Below are 17,118 nucleotides of genomic sequence, written 5' to 3' on the forward strand. Positions count from 1 at the left end.
ATTATTAAAGTTCTGAAAATTTAGCATAAATCGAAAATAGGTATTTTTGAACAAAATAACAGAAAATATAGATATTGGCATTTTTTTTAGTTCAGACAGATATATTTTTTTTTTCCAATTGATGCTTATATTACAACCAAGATTATTTATCCTTTAAATTCCTATAAGAAATCCAGTAATTCAAATGCAATTCTTTGGCCAAATTTAAACTTTCTACACCAAAATTTGTATCATTATTTCTCAAAATAAATTACACTTTCGATATTGACATAATAGATTAGTTTCTAAATCTAAATTGTGCCCATTTTAGCATTGCCAAGCAAGAACATGTTTGAAATTGAAATTAAGCTGAATGAAGTTGTTTCTAATTGAGGTGAAAAAAAATTCACGTCTTTATTTGTATTTGAATACTAATTCCACGTAGATTTTCAGTTGCCTAACGCGAACCGAAAAAGTGGATCCGGTCTAGATTTGAAAACGAAATCGGGCCGGATCTCGACCCGTATCGAGCGAGCTAAAAGTCGGAATGATACAAGCAAACGAGGTTCGGGCCGGATCTCGACCCGTATCGAGCGAGCTAAAAGTCGGAATGATACAAGCAAACGAGGCTCGAATGAGTCACGGGCGAACGACAAAGAGGGCACTCCGGCTTCTCGTTACACCACTCCATAATGCAGTTCCTGTTGTTGAGCAACACCAAAAGAAAAAAAAATAGTATCAAGAGATGCATTCATCGATGCAGATTCGAGCAACGCAAGAATCGAGCTCGTACCAGCAAAACACGTGGCCGCAAGGAGTGGCAGTCGGGGACTGGCGATTGCTCAGGCAGAGTGTGCATTTGCTCATTCCACTCACTTGAGGCTGAGAGAAAGGGGAAAAAAAGAAAGAAAGAGTCATTCTTGAATCTACCTATAGCAAAATCTTCACCAAGTTTGTAGATACAGAACAATCTGGTTTCGTTACAGCCACGACGTGAAACATTGCGCGTTTAGGGAGGGTATACGTTATGAATACGAGTAATGGGTATACGCGTAGTAGGGAGGGTATTTAGCAGAGCAAACCTCTGAAGTAGATGTAGATTCTGATACCAAACTAGTCTTTGCAGAGTCGTCAGTTATGAGATGGCCTTCCTCGTTTAAGACGGGTAAACTTCTTCCTGCCAAACGACAATTTTAGAAGTCCGTAAATAGATCAGAAATCGGCAAACTTCACAGACCAAGCAGCATATATTGACAAACTATATTTCCCCTATGTATGATCTAAAGACAAATAAACCGAAAATTACATGTTGAAGGAGCGGCGGATCAAACTGGTAGATGATAATGAAATCGTCGAGTCAATAGGAAAATAACCTGTTAAATTTTGATAATCTCCAAGAGTTGTTGGCTGAATCGAAGTTGCAAGAGAAGACAAATTGCTTCTCCTTAATCCTTCAGCAGCAATTATACAGAGCTGAACTAGAAGGAAAACGCCCAATATTTGATATCTGTGTCGAAGGATAAATTCAGGCACGGGACATATTTCAGCAAATCATATACGATGACTGTATCTTGTGAAACATCTTAAAGAGAGAAAATCATGCTAGCAAATTACTGGACAGGAAAAAGGGCGAGGGCCCGACAAATGCATTTAAATATTGGAGCGACTAAATGTAAGTAACTATCACTCAGTATGTGTATAAAGTTTTCAACAGGAAAAGGATGAATGGAATCAACATATAAAGGTATTGAGTAACTACAACCTGAGAAACGGAAGAGGCGTATCAGATAAAAACATTACTCTTTAGATTTAGCCCGATTGGGAAGGAAGACTTATCAATTAGAGGTTCCATAAACTCATAAACGATGCCAGATAAGTAATTATCAGTCACTGAACAGGAGATAAAGCAATTAACCATCATGAACAAGTTACCTAGGCCTTTGATTGGTTGGTTTGCCAATAAACACATAACGAATCCCAGAAGCTCGTTTAGACAAATGGTAATATAGGCCTGGGAAATTAAAAAACAGTATGAGAATCACAAAACAAGATTTTATTCAAGTAATAAAGCTCTTATGATATACGACAGAGCATAACCGTTTCACCTTCAAAATAAAAGAACATGAGGTTTGTACGAAGAACCAACATGAAAAGCTCACGAGCTATAGGTAGCACCTGAATTAAACAATACAAAGGATGAATTACTTTGGGTAATGATTTAGAGTAAGGCGAGGGAAAGGTGAGGAGACGGACACAATACAGTCTTATAGTTAAATCTGAAAACGTAATCAGGACACAAATGCTAACCGACTTCAAATTGAAAGACGGAAATCCATTGCACAAAAATATGTCATGCATAAGGTTTTACGGTATCTAAGCAAGATTAATATGGTGGAAGCGCATACTGAGGGCCACCTCCGAACTGTAGATGACCACATCCCAGCTATTCTGGCTTTCAATCTTGACAAAGTTGATGATGCAACTTCAGCACCTGCAGATATCTGAATTTGACTGCTCGAGCTAGTTTCAAAATCCATGGCATCGTCGGATAGCATATCAGCCATAGTAAGGCCTCTGGAAGCAATACGCGAGCTGCAAACCAGATAGATTGAAAAGTTAGGCACTACACAAAACTCTCCATCACTCGAGCACCTTAAGCTTCAAAGAATCTGAAACTCATAAGCAAGGAGGAGAGACTCAAGCAATATATGGAACTTTCGAAACCTTATCCTTTCAGCAATATACGGGAAAGCTGTCTGGTAAAGAATAAAAAGAGAGCGCCTTGCCGGGGTTGGAGGAAGTCCGTGTGGTCCTGCAACCTGCAATTGTTCGATAGTTTTCTCCATCATTAAAGTTCTAAACGACTATGCACAAGCAATGCTGAACCAAACCGAATCAATCAATTCAGAGGTACAACATTACAGCACTTGAATACACAATGCAGTCATTGAGAAACATTATTTCAATGGCGACTAACTCATCAACAGCATTAATAGCAAGTAATCTTAGGCTCGCATTTCTTGAAGAGACTTCATCTAAGAACATGAAGAAACTATCCTCCATTAAAGCTCTGCGGTGCTATTTCTGTACCTCATCAAGGTCGACTAATGCTATGTGCGTATACACATGATATGATGCAGAAACGAGAGACGCACCTGAGTGATGTCGCAGTACTCTTCTCCAAGGGTCTGTTTTCCCGCACCAGTGGTTAATACGAAATAGAGCATCTGCCCCAAAAGCTTTGTCTACACAACGAAATAACAGTCCCGTTAGAACAAAATCTCACAAAATTAAAAGTCAATCAAAACACATTCTCAGAAGCGAAGAATCACAATTCCATCAGCAAAAATGCAAGCAGCTCCTCAACCAATTCATGCTTACTCCAGATTTAATTATTCAATGCCACATCTTAGAAAGACAAATTGATCTCTACTCATGCAAATTATAATAAGAGACTGAAAAAAATTAAGGAAGGAAAAAAAATCTCAGGAAAACTATAAATGTAACTTGTGGGGGGGAAAGGGGGAAATCACCTCACTCTGATATGCAACAGCAACTCTTGTACCTGAAACATAATATCAGGAAAGCATAATTACATTGACGTAATCAATGAAAGCAAGTGTAAATTATATTCAAAATAAACATAAACGATTTCAAATTTCAGTGATACGATAATAGTGATTCAATATAATTGAGCAGATGAAATTGGAAATTAAGATAAAAACACATGTATTTCTAGCTCCTAGGGAATCTAATCGCCGCAAATTTGTAATCACGAACGATAATTTAGAGGGAGGAGAATGAGGTGGATTAGTTAGGAATACCAAAGAGGTGGCGGAAGGCGTCGCGGCAGGCGTCGTAGACGAAGGAAGCGTACTGTTCGTCCTTCTCAGCTGCTCTCATTATTTCCGGCTGCGCCGCCAGCGGAAAGGTTCGAACGCCGCCGCCGCTTCCACTAGGTCCGGCATCCGAGGTGCTACTGCTGCTGGCATCTCCCATGACCGCAGTTGCTTCTGTCATCCCCATCTTCCCCACCTCTCTCTCTCTCTCTCTCTCTCTCTGGAGAGAAATCCAGTGTTTCCAGAATTAGGAAAAGGGAACGACGGCGTTTCGATTTGTGACGGCGGAGTTTGAGGGAAAAAAAGAAAAAAGAAAAAGACGTCGCTGCTGGGAATCGAACCTGCGACTCCAATAAACTCTTAAACACTTCATTTTTATTTTTTATAAAATTTTTATGTTTTTTATTTTTGCACCTGATTTTTTTAATTAAATAAATACACAAACTTAGTATTCTTCTAATTTTTCTCATAAAATTCTCATCGAAATCACATTTTGCAACTTCAGCCAGAAAGTCCAATTTTATTATGCACTTACATTTTTTAGTTTAAAACGACGACGTTTAGAAGAAATCAATATTGTGTTGTTTTCATGATCAACCGATTTAGCTACATTAAAAGCTCCGACAGACACGTTGGTATTAATTTAGAGAAAAATAAATTTAATGGTGAAAAAATATGAGGAGCTTCAAGTTCGTGTATTTGGATTTTAAAAAAATTCAAATGCAAAACCAAAAAATGTTGAGCTTCCGTCAAATTTTAATTTTACATACATATTTCAAATGTAGCATGGTAAATATTGAATTATTGATGTAATATGATTTTGCGATCAATCAATGTTTCAGCAGAACTTATTGTAAACATGAGTAATCGAATAATTAACATGAAATAATCGTTCTCGCGTGATAATTAATAGATAGAAAATTAGAAATGACATTGTTTTGTATCTTACGAAACAATGCCAATGCATAATCAAAATTGAATGAAAGTTAAGGTATAATTTATAAAAAAGTAAACGATTTTCTTTAATAGAATTTACAAAAATGAGGTGGTATGTATATAAAGACAAAAGTGGGAAGATAGCATTTCTTTGGCAAGGAGTGATCCTTGCTTTATCTACTCGCAAACATCACTAAACCACGTTACTAACCCAACACACACACACACACACAAAGGCATGGCTGCTGCTGCATCACCAGCTACTGTGGCAAGTAGCGCTTATTACGCACCTGCTCAAAAACGTGTTTCCATCGAGGATTATCGCGTTCGCATTTTACCTTGCAGCCATGCAAGGCGGCGGCGGCGGTCGTTGGTCGTCAGAAGCTCCGGCGAGGAGAGCGCGACGACGGCGGTTGATGAGGCGAATCCACAACCGCCGGCGGAAGTCCCGAAAGGACCTCCGTCGCTGATCTCAACTCTTAATGTGGAGAAAGCTTTGCGAGGCATTGGTATGTTTTTTTTTTGTCCTAATTTTTGCATTTTATAGTTCACTTTTGCCAAAGGAAGATTGTTAATGAAGTTTTGTTTTAGAGTTGCAGCGATTACGGATGCCGATCACTACGGGCGGCTCGGGCTTCGGAGCAAATGTTCATATAATGAGGTAAAAAAAAGTGTATGTGAAATCATTATTAATCTTCTTTGAAAAAGAATGTTCATATGATGAGGTAAAAGAGTTTATTAGAGATCATGCTATATAGGTTAGAGAAATGTTGCATCGGGACTATAGAGGTAACGCATATAAACGTGCGAGATATAAATATTACTCCATTCGCCCATCAAAAATATAGTGTGATTTGAAATGCATAAATTTTAATAAACAATTGAAAATTTTGAATAAAGTGGAGAAAACAATCCATTGTTAGGCAATTAATAAATCATTTATGAGAGATGATCCTTTTTTTTTTTTGCAAATATTAAGTGTGAATGAAATTGAAAATATAAGAGTGTATATACCAATATAGAAATACCACATTTATTGTGGACGGATCAAAATGACAAAAAGATCACACTTTTTATAGACATATAGAGTACCCTGTTTTCTTCATGTGGTTGTTAAAATGTGACAAATTCAAACCTATAGAGACGTTAATGAAATTCAAACTTGAGATATTTGACCTCAGAATATCAATTTATCACTGGTCGTCTCAAAAGAGTGTATATAAAATATTATCTTTGCACGTGAGTTATGCCTACAATGTCAGGTAAACGTCGCTTACAAAAGCAAGATGGCGGAGTTGACGAGTAAAGAGTTGGATGAAGAAGAACTTAGCAAGGAGCTAGAGCTCTTGAAGGTTGACATGTAATAAAATTTCAACAATATTCATTTTCAATTATGTTAAAGTTAAATCAATGTGGATTTGCATTGGTCAGGAATCGCATTCGGTTCTGTCATCGGCGGAAGAGAGAAGGCTGTATGATTGGAGTTTGGCGAGAAGTGGGAAGCCAGATACATACATGTGGCCATTTGAAGTTGATATCACTCAAGCTCCAATAGGAGACCCACCTCCTCAGGTAATCTTTCAAGAATTCATATATTTTAGGATTCATATTTTAATGTTGATTCTTTTGTTCGTGACATGCTGAAATTCAACATGTAATTGCATTTTTTTGGGGTCCTTTGTTGAGTGTCATAAAAGAAGGTTTCAAGTATAGTCCCATTGTAAAGATAATCGTCGTTTTCGTTTTCGTCATCTCCGGAGAATGCTATAGGAAATACACATCTCGTCACGTCCAAATTATATTCGTTTTTGCAGGAGCCGGAGGATGAATGGCCAACGACGTTGACCGGATACTTCTTTTTAGGGTGGATGGTATTGTCCTTCGTGTTATTTATTACGTTAAATCGCTAGGGCAAATAGGAGTCATTTACCATATTTCTTATAATGATTTCCCTTTTCTTTTCAAGTTTAAGTTGTTTATGAGTCTGAATGCGAAGGAGAGAGATTTATTACTCGTTCAGCTCATATTATTGAAGTCTGGAAAATGTATTAGGAAAGAAATAATCAATAACATTTTCTTTTCCGATTACTATCGCCAATTTTGTATGACATTATCTATATTGCATGCATAGATAAGGATATATGGCAATCCTAAGAGTATATCCTTAGTATTGTCACGTATCAATTATCCACAATGCAATAGAAAATAGTCGCATTAGAAAACAATAGAGGATCTGAATTGAAATTTTTAAGCGTTATTAGTATCTAAATACACTAACTTTGTGGGTAATCTGATTTTGCATATAAACTTTGAAAGGGTTAAAAAAAACATAAATTTTAATATTGTAGTAATTTTGCCACAAATTCAATTTTCGCTCAAATTAAAACTGACGTAGCAAGTCGAAATATCGACGTTGTACTCATCGTATAAGACATCTCTAAACTTAGAAATCGTAGAATTTTTAAAAAGTTCGAACATCTAGAAATTGAATTTGTGGTAAAATTGCTACAACATTAAAATTCATTTTTTTTTACTACTTCCAAAGTTCATGTGCATAACCAAACTACACCGAAAGTTGGTGCATCTAGGTGCTAATAACCCAATTTTTAAATGATTTTAAACGATTGTGATCGGGCTCAAGTGTGTGAGTGTGTGAGAGAGAGAGAGGGAGAGAGGACCTATTCTAGAGGAGGAACATACCTTGATCAGCATCGGCGAGCCTCTGACCTCTGTGCAAAGAGGGATCGAGTGAGAAATTAAAACTTCCATAAAAGATTTTCAAATGCCAGAGCTCGGCAAAAGAAATTATTGCTAGCATCTGAAACCTCACCTTAAACAAGGGAACAAGGTTAGTAAGAGAACAACGACAATTAACATATTTACCACATGGAATTAATTCTAAAATGTGGACCAATCTAAGCCTTGTATAGCACTTTTTTTCTAAGTTAGATAAGCTTCGACCTAAATGTAATAAAAGAACTGGTGATGCCCTTTTTTGGGAAAAAAAAAATATAACAAACACTCTTACCATGACCGATATACACCCTAGTAAAACTACAAGTTGATACAAATACCTATTCAAAGGATAGCAGAGATGGAATCACCAGTTCACTGGCACATCTCCATACTACCCACCGCTCCTTCAATATGCTCGACGTTTTTGGTGACGGTAGTCATCTCTGCGGTCCTCGTTGAAGCCATGCACCCTCTGCAACCTGTCACCATGCCTGGAAGAATCTTGGCGAAGCTCCCTCTCGGTATATTTGGCCCTCCTATCAGCAGGTGTCTGAGGATCAAAACCATGGTCTGTGCGGTTGTGGTGATGTTTTCTGTGAGAATCATGGACATCAGAGTCGACCATTCTCTTAGCATCCCTTTGGGTCGAGTGATGACCAAAACTCGAATCACTTTCATAATGTCCATTTCTCTCGTTGTCCTTCTGCAAGCCCCTGTCCCAGTGATGACCCTTGTGTCTCCCATCACAATGCCGTTCTGTGCTTCTGGACTTATCTTCTTTGTTTGACCTCTCCACATGAGAGAGCCTCTTCTCTCTCTCAGCAAAAGAGCGTCGGCTCTTCTCATGTTTTTCATCAGCATAGACACCAGGATGCATATACTTTTCGTGCTGATCTTTTCTCCCCGATCTTTGAGCCAAGCTATCATCAGAGTGACTCAAAATTTGCTCCCTGTTTTTATGTGTTTTCTGCGGACTATAGTGTTGATAGCATTCTGAAGAACCATCATCGTCGGAAAGTAGGTCTCTGTTGCAAAGCCATTGTTAGAATTCTTTAAACAAAACCAACAAAAGTAATGCTTCCGATCAATTTACAGACAGACAAGAATTCTTATGCTAGGGCTGGCAGGAATCATCTCGGATAAGACTTAACATTTACCTTTCTAGATTTTCATTTGAGAGCTTCTTCCTCTTATTTCCACAATGTTGAAGCCCAAAGTGGTCAAGACGACGAGGTTCCATATTCCCCATTCTCATGTTCGCACTGCAAGATGTACAAGGTGTCATAATCTGTGCATATGCAAGTCCATAGAATCAGCTTAAAGATGATTGAAACACATTAAACATACCCAAGGCCAGGCAGGATGCCGCCCACAGACGAAACATAGGGAGGAGGAACAGCGAAAGGCCCAACAGGGACCATGGAGGGATTGAACGGCATCATTGAAGGACTATTATACATATTTGCATAGGGTGTATAAGGAGGAAAGGAAGAGGCATTCCAGTACGGAGGTGCATAGCCTTGCATACCTCCATGAAATGCTCCGGATCCTAAAATGATTGAAAATTTAAGAATTCACACATGTTAAAACATAACCAAGAACACTTTGATAAGTACCTGGCTGAAACATGGGATTTGGATGGGAAATTGGGCAGTCTCTCATGAGATGGTCAGAAGAACCACATGAATAGCAATTGCGGACGCCCTGAAATCATTAATTTATTTCACTTGTAAATAAGCATCAACATGGACTTTATAAAATATTGTCACTTCTAGCAAAATATCTGAAAGAAGTTCAACAAGACCAGCATGCTTGAAAATTTACAGGAGCATGCCATAAAATGAAAAGGTTATGGAAAATATTTTATAATTTCACCCAGAAGAAAGGCAATGAAACATATGCTTTGGATTTTTGCTAATGGTCTTATGACACAAGTTAGATCCCGATATTGGCAGATTTCAGCAAAGAGTTGACCTAAAAGCTCATGTGGAATGAGAATTACTAGGTATTTATCATTATATGGTATTGCTGAAGTTACCTTTCTGTATCTACCATGACCTGATAAGCTTCTCCCGCCAGCTGAAAATAGCACATTACAGAAACAGTTGGACATTGATTAAACTATAACTACATATTTATCAGAGGTCGTATATCAAATAGTGCAACATTCAATACCTCCTGAGTCAAACCAGAATCCCCCTTTCCTCTTGGCGTTAGAATCAGCTGTGAAGAGAAATAATAAGGGTGGAATGTGTCAACTGTTAAATTCAAAGAAACTGGTAGACAAAAAAATGATCCATTTGTTATTTATCCAGGAAAAAGATCACTGGAAGAAACTAGAAACAAGGGTTTTATCCAATGGGTCATAATTTTTTGCAATCGTGAGCTAATAAGTAATTAAAATACTGCTAACCTCAAGTAGGCCTCAACTACAGCAATTTCTTCAATTTATTACACTTAACTCTCACTCTAAGCAACAAAGGAAAATTGTTTAACGTGTTACTTCTCCTGAAGTACACACATCACAACATGCTTTTCTAAGGTAAGAGATTTTTTTAATGCCTTCGCGATTTCAATGTAAACTGTCTTTAATAAACTAACTGATATTTAGCATAACTCTTTTTTAAGGTTGCTGCCTCCAAAGTCTTAATACCATAAAAGTCATATCCCCAATACTTTACCAAAAGTAGAATAAAGGAGCACTTTAATAATATTGTGACTTCTGTAGGATGGCCTGAACATTTTGAAATATGTGCAAGTATAGCATTGAGCAAAGACAAGTACCTTCACCTTGGCTTTTAGCTTCAAGATGAACAGGTTGATTTTCACCCTGAAATGTAGATTGTGCAAAATCTTCAAAATCTCTACTACCAGTGTTGCCATATGGCACATTTCTATGACGTTGCTCATATAACGCTTCCGTCAGAACCTGATTGGATCCTTTTCCAGTTGCACAAGAAGACTGAGGAACTTCCAGTTCCCTTTGGGCGACAGTGATAGCACAGGAAACATCATTTGCTTGGATTCCGGATTCTCCGTCTACATTAAGAGAAAATAACAACAAATGAAAAAGCAATCCTGTATCATTCTGAAGAGAAGTCCTGAAAATTTCTCAAGATTTACATTCAAATAAGCTATTCACCTGGCACATATTTCTGCATGACGTTCTCAAAACCAGCATCAAACATATGAGATTCAAGCAAATGCTCAGTTGCTTGACGCAATGATAAATTTGGAAGTAGATCGGCTATAGTGCATTTTCTTGATAAACATTTGGGGCATGTACCCGTTGCAAAAAGCACTTGATGGATACCTGCAGTTGCACCAGCAAACGAGAACCACAACACAAGTGAATCAGATCGATACTACAAAAGACAGAACTAGGTTTGCAGCAAACAAAATTTAAATTTTGGTTAGCAGAAGTGGGTGAGAATAATAGTATTAATTTCAAATTTGGGCATCTGAACAGGTTGTTACTACATAAAGAACTCACACTTCTCGCAAAAGCTATGCTGGCAACAAGGTATCATCACTGCATCCGTAAAGAAATTTTTGCATAGTGAGCACTTCAATTCTAACGGCAAATTAGAACCTTGCACGGTCAGGAAATTGGATGTGTGCAGCCTTCCAAAAAAAATCAAAAGACTATGTCATATTAGCAAGAACATAGACCTCGAGAAAAATAGACAATTGGACAGAAATCACACTTGTTAGACTTCATGAGCTCAGGAGCTACTGGCAAAATGTTCCTATCATTTCCATGTTGACAAAGACCTGGCATTAACAACACACCATAGTAATCAAAGTCAATAGCAAAGACTATAGGGACGGACAAGAAAGAAGATAACAAAATAGAATAACAAACCACTTGGTATGACAGCAGCATCACCATTTTTGTTACCCATGAAGTTATTTTCATCAAGTTCTTGATCAAAGCAAGGCAAGTCTGAATCAGGCTTGGGGCAGAGATCAGCACCTAGGTCATCAAAGTCATTCCTTGGTCCTGTCTTCTGAAAAAAATAAAGGTCAAATGATTAGAGTAGTTGACCACGAGTCCAAAAGCAGGAGGGTTAGTACTAAACTATACGAGAAGTGGAGAACCAGTGAGTGTATGTGGCATGTTGAGAGAGTAATGGATTACGGTGTTAAATCATGTAATCTAGCTGCATTTGATATAACATAACACAACACAACAACAATATGATAAGTGACATGATAAAATAAAAGTATATATTGAACACAAATTCTCTTAAAATGTTAATGCACGACAACATTAAAAGAAAAGAATATACATTAAGATCTGGTAACCAGCTGTCTTAGAGAGTCCTTATTGTGTTGACACGGGTATGGTGGTAACATCATAATGGCATAAGCACAATAACAGTGAATAATAGCCCATTATCTTCGGTTTGTGTCCATGTGTCACTATTGTGTCGTGTCAACATCTCACACCCCTAAGATAGATCCCATTGGATGGCAATCGACCAAGATGTTTCAAATAATATACTCATCTTATGAAAATGCAGATAAATGCAATATGAAAATATACACAAAAAATGGTATCCAACTAATATGTATCATAATTAAAGCTTACAGCTAGATTCAGATTGTGCGACTCATTCAACACGACATGCTTTACAGCTTCAATGGGCACCCTGCAGCAGAGTTACCATATATAAGGGTAAGAACAAGAGAGAAGTTAAATGCTATGAGCTCACACGATATGATAATAACTGTAAAATTAATCTACAGTGACAAAAACGCTAAAAAAGACGAGATTAACAAGTTACTATAAGCCTACAATTAAATACCAATGCATCCACATTAATTGGGACAGGTTTGTATAACATTATGTAGAAATGGCCCATATTGCTCACTAGATCATTGTGAAAGGAATATACAAATAATAACATGTAAAACCACCATTAGTTCAACAAAAAATGTCATGATTCTTTGATGCAAATAAGAGGAGACATCCATTCTAAAGTATGTAAGTTGATGTAAAAATCTACCTAAGAGCCCTTTAAATGCTTATATTTACAAAACTGCGCTTTCAGAAGTCAAATTTATTTTAATAAACAAAAATTACTTCACAGCTCGAAAACGATACTCTTGCCAGCTCAACATGGTCTGGAGATCATACGTTAGTATTTCTTGGGTAAATAGTTCCTATCGTTAATCAATTCGAGCAAGTGAGTAGGTCAAAATCAGTTTCCAGTCAAATTTCAAGAAGCCAATTCTCTCTGATAAAGCAAGTGGACAGGCGCTAACTGGCAGGCTACACGTGTCATAATTCGAAGCCTATGTATTACATCATTCATTGATGGACATAAGCGGTAACATTTATTGTCGCCATTCCACGTAGAAGTTTTGTTGAACATAACAAAGCTATCTTACCAAACTGTGGGATCCTGAAACTTAATGCCCCATGTTCGACATCACTACCCACAATCATGGTGTTGATCTCAAAATTCAGTTTAGATCATCTCCAAACATTACCATTAAACCTTTTCTCATCTCTGATTCATCACTTATTAACGAACATAGTTGTAATTTCAGAAAGATCAACCCGAAACTCGTCAACAAACAGCACAGCCCCAAAAACAAAAGCAAATTCACACCGAGCTCGGGTATAACCAAATTCTACATGCATGCAAACAATACAGCCAGAAGAATGACCTTATTTTAAGCAGTCAGGCAAATTAATTCAATCAAGAAAATAAAGTCTTACACAGATGACGGAAGTGTTCCACCAGGAACTCTCTTAACAATCACGCTGGATCCACTAGGAATTTGAGAATCGCACTTGTACTCTGCCAATCCAATTTTACCCAATCAATAACCAACTCATGCAAATTAAAGCAAATTCTATCAACACCAGAGCAACTTTAAAGATAACAATATTTAATAACCGAAAAACAGCAGTAATTAAAAATAAAACTCAGCGAAATAGCAATAAATCAAGCGACTCGAATGAAAAAAAGAAAAGCACCTAAACCAGAAACCGCGTCGGAGAAAACTAGATCAAACCCTTGCTGTTGCTGAGAATCCTTCCCGCGCATGATTCTCGATCTCAGCTCCGTCACCGAAATTGAGTCGCGGCTCCCGATCTCCATCGTATCAAAATTCATAGAGCTCCTAAATCTGAACCGAATTGACATATCTCGAACTTCGTCGTCAAATTATCAGCCAATTGTATATATGATTAATTGCATACGCGTACGATTGTATAAACTGCGTGTAGAAGATTCTGTATGTGTGTATGGAATAATGGAGCTGCAACTTGCGAAAGGGTTTTCGCCTTCGGGTTTTGCATAAGCTGATGTGTGAGAGTCAAGGGAGACGGGGCTGATTGCTAACGGCCAGCGGTATTTATACGATGACTTCTGTACGGATAGAGTCACGTGACGTGTGCGTGTTAGTAGTGCTCTTTTCTTTTTTTCTTTTTTTTTCAAATTCCATGGTCACATAAACGAGATTTAACCGGTATTATTGGTATTTTATTTATGTGATCTGCAACAAAATATATATTGTAAATAAAAATAAATGCTCACCACCAAAAAATAGATCTTGCTACTTCCTGGTTGTTTGAGCTAATCTATACATATATAAAAGCTGGTCCATCTAGCCAAAAAAATTTCCAGCTCTTTTACTCCATCTACTTTTGGAAAGTTGATTTATATTTAGAAAGTTCACTAATTCATAGGATGATATATATAGTTGCGAGGCCCACTTGCTACAATCTATACAGTTCTCTTTTATATCATGCAATTTATAGTTTTGTGAAAAATATCCTTTATTTTTGTGAATTTATATTTTTTTAGATAAATTTATATAAATATCCAATATTTAAAATTTAAAGTCGCCAATATTTTTCAGTGTGAATTTATATAAATTTTGAAATATATATATATATATATATATATTGTGAATTTAAATATCCAATATTTAAAATTTAAAATCACCAATAGTAAATTTATGAATTTATACTTAGAATTTATATTTTTTTGAAAAATATCCTTTTCTTGTGAATTTATATATTTTTAGATAAATTTATATTGAAATATCCAATATAAATTTATAGTTTTGTGAAAAATTATCAATTTCAATTAAATCTTTTGTGAAAAACATCCAATATTTAAATTCATAATATAAATACATATAAATTGCATGGGATCTTGTAGTCATTTGCAAAAGTGAATATTATTTTTCATTTACACGCAATTTTTTACTATAGATTGTTTTTCAATTCAAGAGAATAAAAAATTATTTACGAACTCTGGCAATATCTCGTATTAATTCTTACGGATTTACACGCTAAACAAAGGGATTGGTATGCATGATCAATGGGATTTTTTGTATGATCTTACTGTGTAGTCAATTGTGTATGGTACTGTGTAGTCAACTGTGTAAATTACTGTGTCCCCTACTGTGTATGTCTCGTATAGCTGTTTGATTCGTTTATACAATTGACGTGCATATGGATACACTAAAACAATAATAAGTATACATCAGTAAATTTGATTATTCTGATAAACAATTACAAGTATGAATTTTACTTCACCTATTAATAATTAGGCTATTACCTATGTCTCCACTAATATATTGAAGATATTTCTTGAAACAATATAATTCTTTCAGATACTTACAACTTCAAATAATCGTTAATTATTGATTTGTTAGAACATGAAATATAATTAAGTGATAAAATTACAACTTCCAACATATTGATTAACATGGTCTAAGGTGTGTATTGAATATTTCATCAAAAATTCTTTTTTATAAAGAACTCTAAAGGTTGGTGTTCTTAGTTACACAGTTGACTACACGGTCATGTGACATCTACACAGTTAGTTACACGGTCATGTGACATCTACAAAGTTAATTCATCTTAGTTCTAAGTTATATAATATGAGAATCATACTTTAAAATAAGATTAGTGGGAATGCAAGTGGGATTTTGAAACCGAAATAAGATTAGTGCAAATGCAATTGGAGTTTATGAAATCAAAGTTCGATTATTGGGAAATCAATTGAAGATTACTAAATTATAGTAAAGATTAGTTGGAGATCAATTGTGGGTTTTGAAATCGAAGTAAGATTAGTGGGAAATCAATTGGGGATTATGAAATCGAAGTAAGATTAGTGCAAATATAATTGTGTGTGCAATCGTGTATGGTACTGTGTAGTCAACTGTGTAAGTTATTGTGTCCCCTACCGTGTATGTCTCGTATAGTTGTTTTGATTCGTTTAAACAATTGACGTGCATAGATACCTTAAAACAATTATAAGTATACACCACTAAAATTGATGCAACTGATAAACAATTACAAGTATGAATTTTGCATCTGATAAACAATTACAATGGGATTTTTTGTATGATCTTCACAGCTAAATAGACGATGAAGAAGCCTTATCTCAAGGTATGCATGACGTCAAATTTGTGGGAGAGAGAGAGAGAGAGAGAGAGAGATAGAGAGGGTGATAGAGTGAAATGTGTAATTTGACAACATTCCTTATATATCTCCAAAAATGTAGCAACTTTTTATTATATCAAACCGAAATCAACTCCATTGTCAAAGCATCTCATTTAATATAATATACTCCCTCCGTCCCGGCCAAGACGCTACATTTACCTTTCGGCACGGGATTTAAGGAGTTATAGATTAATGTTTTAAGTGTGTAATAATAAAGTGATAAAGTAGGAGAGAGAAAGTGATAAAGTAAGAAAGAGAAGGTAATAAAGTGATAAAGTAGGAGAGAGAAAGTGATAAAGTAAGAAATAGAAGATAATAAAGTGATGAAGTATGAGAGAGAATGTAATAAAGAAATACTTAATTAGTGGAATATGTAGCATCTTGGGCGGGACGGAGGGAGTATTAAATATATAAGTTTCATATATATCTCCCATGAAATGTGCATCCCCATGGCCTATATAAACTAACTTTTCGTGTTAAACTTTTACTTACACTCCCTTCTCATTTTGATATTCATCATTTCTCTAATCACAAGCATGCCGACCATGTGGTCTTTAGTAAAAAACTTGCAACCAAATAATGTCAGATCTACAATTAAAATGAGACTTGTGCGTGCATACAACCGCTCATCTCAAAGCACCAACAATGTTATCAGCTATGAGTGTATTTTTCATGATCGTGAGGTAAAAATTCTCTATTCACTAAACTATTACGTATTTAAGCATTTTTGCAACATTATTATGTTTTTCTAATTTAGTTGTTTTTTTAATATAGGGTGACCGCATCCATGCTACACTTGATCACACGTTGATCCCCAAGTTCAAGCATATCTTGAAAGAAGACAGTGTTCATGCCATAAAAATTTTTTTGGTGATGCATGATTCCAACAAAAAGTATAAAACAACGACAAATGTCTACTATATTAAATTTATTAATAGTAATCATATAGTTGAAATTCATGAAGAAGGTTTTCCACGCCAACTATTTAACTTTAAAAGTTTTGAAGAAGTTGCCTCCATTGATATTATCAATGACAATATGCTATTTGGTAATGTGTTTATTTCATTATTTCCTTATACATGCATATTCAATTGATAATCTCAAAATTCATATTTTTATAAACTCAACATTTTGATATATCTACATTATTGG

At 36.0% G+C, this 17,118-nt stretch overlaps 3 protein-coding genes across 9 annotated transcripts; 1 reads left to right on the plus strand and 2 right to left on the minus strand.

Annotated features, from left to right (window-relative positions):
* Positions 1 to 343: 343 nt before the first annotated feature.
* LOC131015397 (peroxisome biogenesis factor 10) lies at positions 344 to 4,169 on the minus strand. Its single transcript, XM_057943777.1, has 12 exons — positions 3,804 to 4,169; positions 3,513 to 3,544; positions 3,135 to 3,224; positions 2,704 to 2,798; positions 2,385 to 2,571; positions 2,085 to 2,154; positions 1,912 to 1,990; positions 1,353 to 1,486; positions 1,062 to 1,156; positions 773 to 861; positions 564 to 680; positions 344 to 499 (listed from the first exon to the last, which is right to left on the minus strand). The coding sequence occupies exons 1-11, from the start codon at positions 4,003 to 4,005 to the stop codon at positions 578 to 580; spliced, it is 1,176 nt and encodes a 391-aa protein (XP_057799760.1). The 5' UTR covers positions 4,006 to 4,169; the 3' UTR covers positions 344 to 499; positions 564 to 577.
* A 596-nt stretch (positions 4,170 to 4,765) lies between these two features.
* Positions 4,766 to 6,836, plus strand: LOC131015444 (NAD(P)H-quinone oxidoreductase subunit U, chloroplastic). The gene is made up of 5 exons (XM_057943853.1): positions 4,766 to 5,263; positions 5,354 to 5,415; positions 6,017 to 6,106; positions 6,186 to 6,326; positions 6,569 to 6,836. Exons 1-5 carry the CDS (start codon positions 4,993 to 4,995, stop codon positions 6,662 to 6,664), a joined length of 660 nt encoding a protein of 219 aa, XP_057799836.1. The 5' UTR covers positions 4,766 to 4,992; the 3' UTR covers positions 6,665 to 6,836.
* Positions 6,837 to 7,624: 788 nt separating this feature from the next.
* On the minus strand, positions 7,625 to 13,857 carry LOC131015333 (E3 ubiquitin ligase PQT3-like). 7 transcript variants are annotated; one of them, XM_057943696.1, is made up of 15 exons: positions 13,483 to 13,857; positions 13,222 to 13,303; positions 12,085 to 12,145; positions 11,380 to 11,500; positions 11,198 to 11,264; positions 10,984 to 11,114; positions 10,633 to 10,803; positions 10,420 to 10,529; positions 10,275 to 10,320; positions 9,666 to 9,713; positions 9,529 to 9,569; positions 9,107 to 9,194; positions 8,838 to 9,039; positions 8,648 to 8,752; positions 7,625 to 8,515 (listed from the first exon to the last, which is right to left on the minus strand). In XM_057943696.1, the coding sequence occupies exons 1-15, from the start codon at positions 13,649 to 13,651 to the stop codon at positions 7,897 to 7,899; spliced, it is 2,061 nt and encodes a 686-aa protein (XP_057799679.1). In that variant the 5' UTR covers positions 13,652 to 13,857; the 3' UTR covers positions 7,625 to 7,896. The 7 variants fall into 7 exon arrangements, with proteins under 7 accessions (XP_057799679.1, XP_057799678.1, XP_057799677.1 ...); XM_057943695.1 differs by having other exon boundaries at positions 10,281 to 10,320; positions 11,356 to 11,500; XM_057943694.1 differs by having other exon boundaries at positions 11,356 to 11,500.
* Between the last annotated feature and the right edge of the window lie 3,261 nt (positions 13,858 to 17,118).

Source organism: Salvia miltiorrhiza, chromosome 3 (genome assembly GCF_028751815.1).
Source record: "Salvia miltiorrhiza cultivar Shanhuang (shh) chromosome 3, IMPLAD_Smil_shh, whole genome shotgun sequence".
Taxonomy (NCBI): domain Eukaryota; kingdom Viridiplantae; phylum Streptophyta; class Magnoliopsida; order Lamiales; family Lamiaceae; genus Salvia; species Salvia miltiorrhiza.